The sequence below is a fragment of the Orcinus orca genome, chromosome 1, assembly GCF_937001465.1.
Source record: "Orcinus orca chromosome 1, mOrcOrc1.1, whole genome shotgun sequence".
In the NCBI taxonomy this organism is placed as follows: Eukaryota; Metazoa; Chordata; class Mammalia; order Artiodactyla; family Delphinidae; genus Orcinus; species Orcinus orca.
In genome coordinates this window covers 6775426-6783145 of record NC_064559.1, presented here as the reverse complement: position 1 = coordinate 6783145, position 7720 = coordinate 6775426, and the positions used below count along the sequence as shown (strand labels likewise).

At 40.3% G+C, this 7720-nt stretch overlaps 1 protein-coding gene across 1 annotated transcript; it reads right to left on the bottom strand.

Annotated features, from left to right (window-relative positions):
* Positions 1-2997: 2997 nt before the first annotated feature.
* Positions 2998-7718, bottom strand: LOC101271329 (keratin-associated protein 3-3-like). Its single transcript, XM_033414426.2, is given in 1 exon segment — positions 2998-7718. A coding segment is annotated over 1 exon segment (336 nt). The 5' UTR covers positions 3839-7718; the 3' UTR covers positions 2998-3502.
* Positions 7719-7720: the final 2 nt, after the last annotated feature.

Genomic DNA, 7720 nt, shown 5'->3' with positions numbered 1-7720 from the left:
CTCCTGAAGCTTGCGTGCCTATAGCCCGTGTTCTGCAGCAAGAGAAGGCGCTGCAATGAGAAGCCCGTGCACCACAACAAAGAGTAGCCCCCGCTCGCCACAACTAGAGGAAGCCCATGCACAGCAACAAAGACCCAGTGCAGCCAAAAATAAATAAATGCATTAAATAAATTTAAAAAAATAAAGTGTGCTTGGGTGGACCAAAGCGAAAGCAGTGAAAAGAAGGAAAGGTTATATAGACACAGAGTGTACACATAGTATCTAGGCAATTAAGACAGTGCAGAAGGTGCTTTTAGTTTGATTTTTTTCCCCTAAACACCTGACAGCTTTTTAAAAAATTGAGATATAACTGACATATAACATTATCTTAGTTTCAGATGTACAGCATAATGATAATGATTCGATATTAGTTTATGTATTTGATATTTATATGCAAAATTATCACCACAATAGGTCTATCTAACATCCATCACCATGCATAGTTAAAAAAAAAGTTTTTCTTGTCATGAGAACTTTTAAGATCTACTCTCTTAGCAACTTTCAAATATATAATACAGTATTATTAACTATAGTCACCATACTATATATTACATACCCAGGACTTATTTTCTTGACAGCTTTTTTTAAAAAAAGATTTATTTATCATTTATTTATTTATTTTTGGCTGCATAGGGTCTTAGTTGCAGCACGTGGGATCTTCGTTGAGGCCCACGGGCTCTTCTCTAGTTGTGGCACTCAGGATCCAGGGTCCATGGGCTCTGTAGTTGTGGTGCATAGCTTCCAGAGCGCATGGGCTCTGTAGTCTGCAGCACTCGGGTTCTTTAGCTGAGGTGCACAAGCTCAGTAGTTGTGGCGCCTGGGCTTAGTTGCTCTGCGGCATATGGGATCCTAGTTCCCTGACCAGGGATCGAACCTGCGCCCCCTGCATTGTAAGGATTCTTTACCACTGGACCACCAGGGAAGTCCCATCTTGACAGCTTTTAATGGAAGACTTATTTAATTATCATCTGGCAGAGGTCTGCAAATGATAGGCAGCTTTGTATATAGAATAATGAATATGATATAAGATAATCTTAGCTAATTACTGCTTACTTGCAAATGTCATACAACTGACTTCTTGAAGGTGTATGTGAGGTTTTGTTTTGTTTTCGCATGTGTGAATGTTTGTGGGTGGGCAAGCGTGTGTACAGACCTATACCATGGGAACCCTATAGACAGTGGCTCAGCGAATGGTCAACATGGCTGGATCCCCATGTAGCTGTACCAGTGTCCCATAGCATCCTGGTTATAGCTTGTATTTATGTCCGAACTGCAAGCTCCTTTCCATATAGTCTGGCTGTTGAGCCACATAGAGACCAGGGCTGGTCCCTTGGTGTAAGTTGTACTTTCAAAGCAGTCTGTAACAGCAGTGTCCCAGAGAAATTTCTGTGATGATGGAAACATTCTATTCTGCATTGTCCAGTATGAGACCAATGGCTATGAAACATTTGGAATGTGGTTATGTGACTGAGGGATTGAATTTTTAATTTTATTTAATTTTAACTAATTTTAATTTAAATAGCTACCTGTGGCAACTGTATTGGTTAACGCTGGTAAATAATCTCCTATGTGTCATCTCTATGTACTTTTCCAGATCATAGTCAACTGATGGATTCTGGATGATACTTTTGCATGGTACTTATATCTGGAGTTGGAAGACTTTCTTAATAGTCTAATATCACCTTCTAAATAAAGTAGAAAAATATTTGTTGAACATCTGGTGCTTGGCAATATTGCTGGAGTTATGGAGAATATGAAGTCCCTACCTTTGTGTTGTTACTATCTAACAAGGAAATGGATAAGGAAAGATGGAGCATTAAAATAGAGAAATAGACTACACAGCCTTGAGCCTGGCTCCTCTAAACATGAGTATGAAATTCGTTTTTAACACAATCCTGCTTCACTAGATGGAAGCAATTGTACAGTACACTATAAATGTAGAGGGGAGGACTTGGACATGTAATTAAATCTATGGGCCATAAAAAATCTGTTCAGTTGTTCTAAGAGTTTAGTTTAGGATCACTGACGAACCTTGGTGGTGTTCACTGATGGTGTCCACAATAATAATAGCCAAGTGGAAAGCCGAGCTGGCAAAGAAATTTACTTGTTATTTATTTAGTTATTTTGCTGGTGTTATGCCAAGAAGACTCTGCTGAATAAACTTTATTATTACAGCCTCTGCTTGATTTTTTGATAACTCTCTCTTACAATCAAAAATCCTTTAGTTCAAGTCAGGGTTGCAGTATAGTTCACACATTTTTAGAGGATATTTTCATTTCGGAGCCCCCATCTTGTTCCCCAGTGCAGTGCCAGGCTCTCGGTGAATGTTTTGGGATTGTTTGTTTGTTTTTTGGCTGCACTGCACAGCTTGCAGGCTTGTGGGATCTTAGTTCCCTGACCAGGGATTGAACCCGGGCCCTTGGCAGTGAGAGCGTGGAGTCCTAACTACCAGACTGCCAGGGAATTCCCTCTTGGTGTTGATGGAAGACACGGCGCAGGTGCTGGAAAAGTCAAGTTCCTCTCCTTGCCCTCAAGGAACTTAGACTAACTTCGAGACAGATAATTATGTCGCAAGTAGAAGGTGAGAGTTTATGAGATAATAATCCCTTTAGTCTTTCATCTCATTCTTGGCTGTTAGGCTCAGGATGGTCTAAATATTTTCTTCACCTTTTCTTATTAGGTACTGTGATACTGGCCAGTCACCAGTAGCGTGTGACAGTGTGCACTTTCTATAAACTCCTCATTGCTCAGCCTGCCTCGGTATAAGTTTTGGTAAGTGTTAATTAGTCTTAACCTGGTAAATATTTTAGTTATCAGAAAAGCCCTGATATCTTACTATTAACTACATTATTCTAGTTTTCCTACAGCTTTCTAATGGGCACATCTTATTCTACAGAAGCTATATAATTTATGTGAAGACAGAGATTCATAACATCAAAGATGAGATGATTCAAACAGTAACCATTTACTTTATTTATTGCCACAGAAATAAAGTTTATTGGAAAACCCATCAAGAAATTATTTTTCCTCTATGAAAATACTCAATATAAGGAATGGGATCTAGGAAGCAACATGACCAACAAAATACGGTCTGGGGAATTCCCTGGAGGTCCAGTGGTTATGACTTTACCCTCTCACTGCTGAGGGCCTGGGTTCTATCCCTGGTCGGGAAACTAAAATCCCACAAGCTGTGCAGACAGAAAAAACAAACAAACAAACAGTCTGAGGTCTTATAGATATCAATACTTTTGATAATAGATGACATTCACCTGCCCAAATGAACCAAATGGTTAGCCAAATAACCACTAAAATTTCTTGATTTTCTTTCCATTAAGATGAAAGGTAGGTTGTGCATATCTAGGCCATCTGGTCTGCCTCAATGTCTGATAAACTACTGAGGCAAGTGAATGCTGAATAGATAGCTTCAGTGTTATCTCCAGGCACTGAGCGAGGCAGTCATCGGTCAGCGGCAGCTTGGTATGCAGAGCTCACAGCAGGGCTGAGTGAAGGTTGTGAGGCTGAGGGTCTCCAGGCCTAGGGTAGGCTGGGATGAGTTGAGCACGAAGCAGGCAGGCACACAGGGCCGAGGAATGCGGCACGGTGGGGGACAGCTGTCATAGCAGGTTGGCTCCGGTAACTAAACCGTGTGTGGGCAGATGCTGGGCAGGCAGACTCCACATCGGCAGCATTTTTCAGATGAGCAGGTGGTGGTGGCAGGGCCGGTGTGGACACTGCGGCAGTAACGGGAAGCACAGCAAGCCATGGCATTGGGACTCTGGTTTGCTTTTGGAGAAACCATTTACTTTAAACCTTTTAGCCTGTTGTAGTATCCAAGTCTAAAGTAAATGGGAGTATTTTGTACCATTTAAAATTCAAAAACTGTAATACACTAGTTCAAATTTCATGTCTACTACTTAATTATAAAATGCTTAGAGACTCTAATGCAAAGTTTTGAATCTAACAAGTAAAAACCTGAATATGAATAGCCAATATTTCAAAGTTCAACAGTGCTCCTCCATTGACAGTCTGGAGTCAGCAAAGAGGAAACTCATAGAAGGTTCTCCCTGGAGAGGCTCTACAAATCTTCTAGTCTGCTCTGCTTCATTTATAGATGAGAAAACGAACATCCAGAGATGGTGCAATTTGCCAAAGGTCACACAGCTGGTTACAGTGACAGTGCCAGGCCTAGCAGTGAAGCCTGCACTCTCCTATCCAGACTTCATTTCACTTTTTCCCAGACTGACATCTCACCCTGAACAATTCATCGACAATTTACAAAGTATATATAGTTATAATTTCCTAAATAAGATTTAACAATCCAACTCTAGATTTTCTTAAGTTCATTAAATTGCTCGACATAGCTAATGAAGACTAATATATACTGAGCTCTTACTGTGCTTCCAGCCCTGTACTCAGAGTTTACATTATCTCGCTGAATTTTCCCAACAACCTCATGAGGCAGGTATCATTTTAGACATGAGTACTCTCAGGTATAGAGAGATAAATAGATTGTGCAAGATCACACAGCCACTATGTGGTCTAGCTGGGACTGCAACCCAGTTCTGTCTGATTTTTAACCTTGTACTTTTAACCAGAATTTGAAACATCCTCCCTTCTGATTGTGCTTTCCTGTTAGTCTATATGAAAGTGTACTTTTAATACTTAATAATTTGGAGGTACTCGTGACTTCTCATATTTTCGTAAGAAGATGGGATAATGTATTTCAGCGTGTTTCATGCTTCCTTTATTAAATTGGGATTGATTGTGACCGCCAGGGAATTCCCTCTTGGTGGGAAAATAATGGAAAATAATGAACCGATGGAATACCATCTTGAGTCCATTGAATTTAGCATTCTTGTCAGTTCATGTCACTTCACTGCTAACAACCCTTCAGTTTCTTCCTTCTCACTGGAGGCAAAAGCCAAAGTCCTTAAAAAAACACTGGCAAGGCTGCTGGCAATCTGTATCTCCCCTCCTCTCCCTAACCTGCCCGATCTCCCTGCCTATCTTTCACCTCAGGCCTACTTTTTGTTCCCTCCACCTCAAATGTTACCTTACTTCTTAGGCTTCCCTGACCACCCCATTTATAACTGAAAATATCCCATGACTGCAGCACACCCTGCCCCTCTCCTGTTTTACATTGCCCAGCAGTACTTGTTACCGTCTCTATTTTATTTATTGGCTAACTCTACGAGAATGAAGGCATAATTACATAGTTCATTGCTGTATTCCTAGCGCCTGAATAGAGGTGCTAAAAAATATTTGCTGAGTGAATTATTGTGACAAACTACAGATTCAGGTATGTGCCTTTGCTTCAACCTCAAAATGTGAGCTATATATTCTGAGCACCCTAACTCTCTAATGCCCTGTCATAGGTCTATTATCCATGGGTAATTCACTAATCATTTTTTGCTATTGAGAATTAATTTTCCCCCTTTTCCACTCTGTATTCTTGGTAGTCTCCAGGATTTCAAAAAGGGGGGATTTCAAGTTCCTTATAGGTTCCTCAGCAATTTAGAGAGAGTGATCTGTACTTTTACTGGTCTCCGTAGAACACGACTATCATAACAGCATTAAAAGTATAAGAAGAAAAAACAATTATTAAAATGAAGTCACTATTTGTACTTTCAAGTGGTAAAATAAAATGTTAAATGGTAGATTTCACCTGTTTGTAAAAAGGCCAAACAGTTAAGATGATGGCTGTTTGAGTATTTACAAAAACTGTTTCTCAGTTAAATGTTGGCTAAGAAGGCCCAGTGTAATGAAAGAACCCTGGGGTGGGGGGAGGACCTCAGCTTCCTGGGCCATAAAATGAGCAGACTGAAGATGATCTCCAGGTTACAAAGGTCTTGGAGGCAAAGCCATGGAATTTTCTCATGCCCATCTAAAGTTATATTTCATGTTTATTATTACAACTGATTTAAGAACAATTGTTATAAATCGGTATTTAGATATACATTTTTCATAGGCTTTTTCCAGTTAAGTAGAAATTGTTTTCATATCACTAATACTTAAAATTGTAAATCATATCTAAGGGCACATAAACTTAAATGACCATCATAATAACTATATTTAACTCTGATTCATTAGGGGACTAATTATCCAGCTTGTGAACATTTAAGCCCCCTGTAGTTCTCTTCCTATTTTGAACAAGGGCAAAGAATTTGAAAAGCTCAAATTCCAGTTTGTCACCTGTTTATAAGCTCCAAGGACATTACAACCAAGGGCTAAAATGAGTTTTTGGCACCATTCAGAAGTTCCTATTTTGGGTGCTATCCCTTCCACCTTCATTAACTTGAACTGAGAATTACTAGTACCATACATAATTCATTAATTTCAACTCAAATCATTTCACAAATGTTAAACTTTCATCTTTATATATGACTGCATGGTAAAATACATGATTTTTAAAAGCTGTTGAAAAGAACTTTAAAAATAAAATTTATTAATCAGTTAAATCATACTAGCCTATGGGAGAAAGTTCACATGCTTATTTTTCCAAAGTTCTAATTAAAATTGGGGCAGCATTATTGTGACAGCTAAAGCACCAAACAGTGGGTATAGCTGACCTCCTTAGTCAGAGATAGACTAGACTGGAACATTGGCAAACCACTGTGCAGATTCTCTGGGGTTTAAGACGTTCACCTCTATCACATATTTAAGTTCTGGCACTCCTACCTAAAACTTGAAGAACATAACACACCTCTTACTTAGTAAGAGAAAAATTAAACTTCTAAGACACACCAAAATAACATTTCTTTCGAGAGTGATAGTTTTTTTACAAAATCACAGCCCTTTATTTTTCATGAGCTTTTATGAGGGTTTCAGCATAATTTGGCCTGAAGTATTCCTATAGGAAAAGTAATAGAATCAAAGTGTGTGACCAGGCTGGGTCTCATCCTCATTGTTAACTACGGGGACTTCATAACTGGATGACCAGATCCTAAACTGGACAGAATAAATCTTAAAGGTGATCCGTCTTTCTGGTAGGTAAAGAAAACACAGAATTGCAATTCTGAGGCTTACAAGGCTTCTTTGGCTAGGAGTGCCACGACAAGGCCTGTAAAGTATATGCTTTGCAGTATGCATATTCCAAAAGCAAGCATTTTTATCTCCCAAACCCTGCATCAGGGGTCATGGGAGAGACAAAAGGAAGGCCCTTCCCGAGTTTAAAATTCAATTCGCAAGGCAGGACTTAGGAAAATTAAACCAAATATTAAACGGAAGAAAATCCCCTGCGTAGAGTAATTGCCAACTTGCGTTGTACAAATCAAAATTGAAATAAAATTTTAGGGCGTTCTAAACAAATAGCTGGAGAAATAGATAAGACAAATCTAAAATGGAAGAAAAGGTGGCGGATTCGAGTTGAAAATGCCAAGTTGAGGACCGAAATCATTTGGGTAGAAGCAGCCTCCGGGCTGGAAGGCAAATAGCAAACGAGTACTGCCACCAAAGAGCTGGAAAGGCCGATAAATGTTGCAGTGGGTCGGTTTAACTGAAGGAAGTTTCCTCCTCCTCCTCCATTAGCTCGGCCCCAGTTGCAAGCGCAGTGCGCGTCGCCGCGCTCCCGGCCCGCGGCTCGGGTGGGAGCGGGGGGAACAGGCGTGGGAGGGGCGGGGCGAGCGCGGGCGCTCAGCCGGCGCAGGGGCGGGGCGGCTATATTACGTGCGCGGCGCCGCCC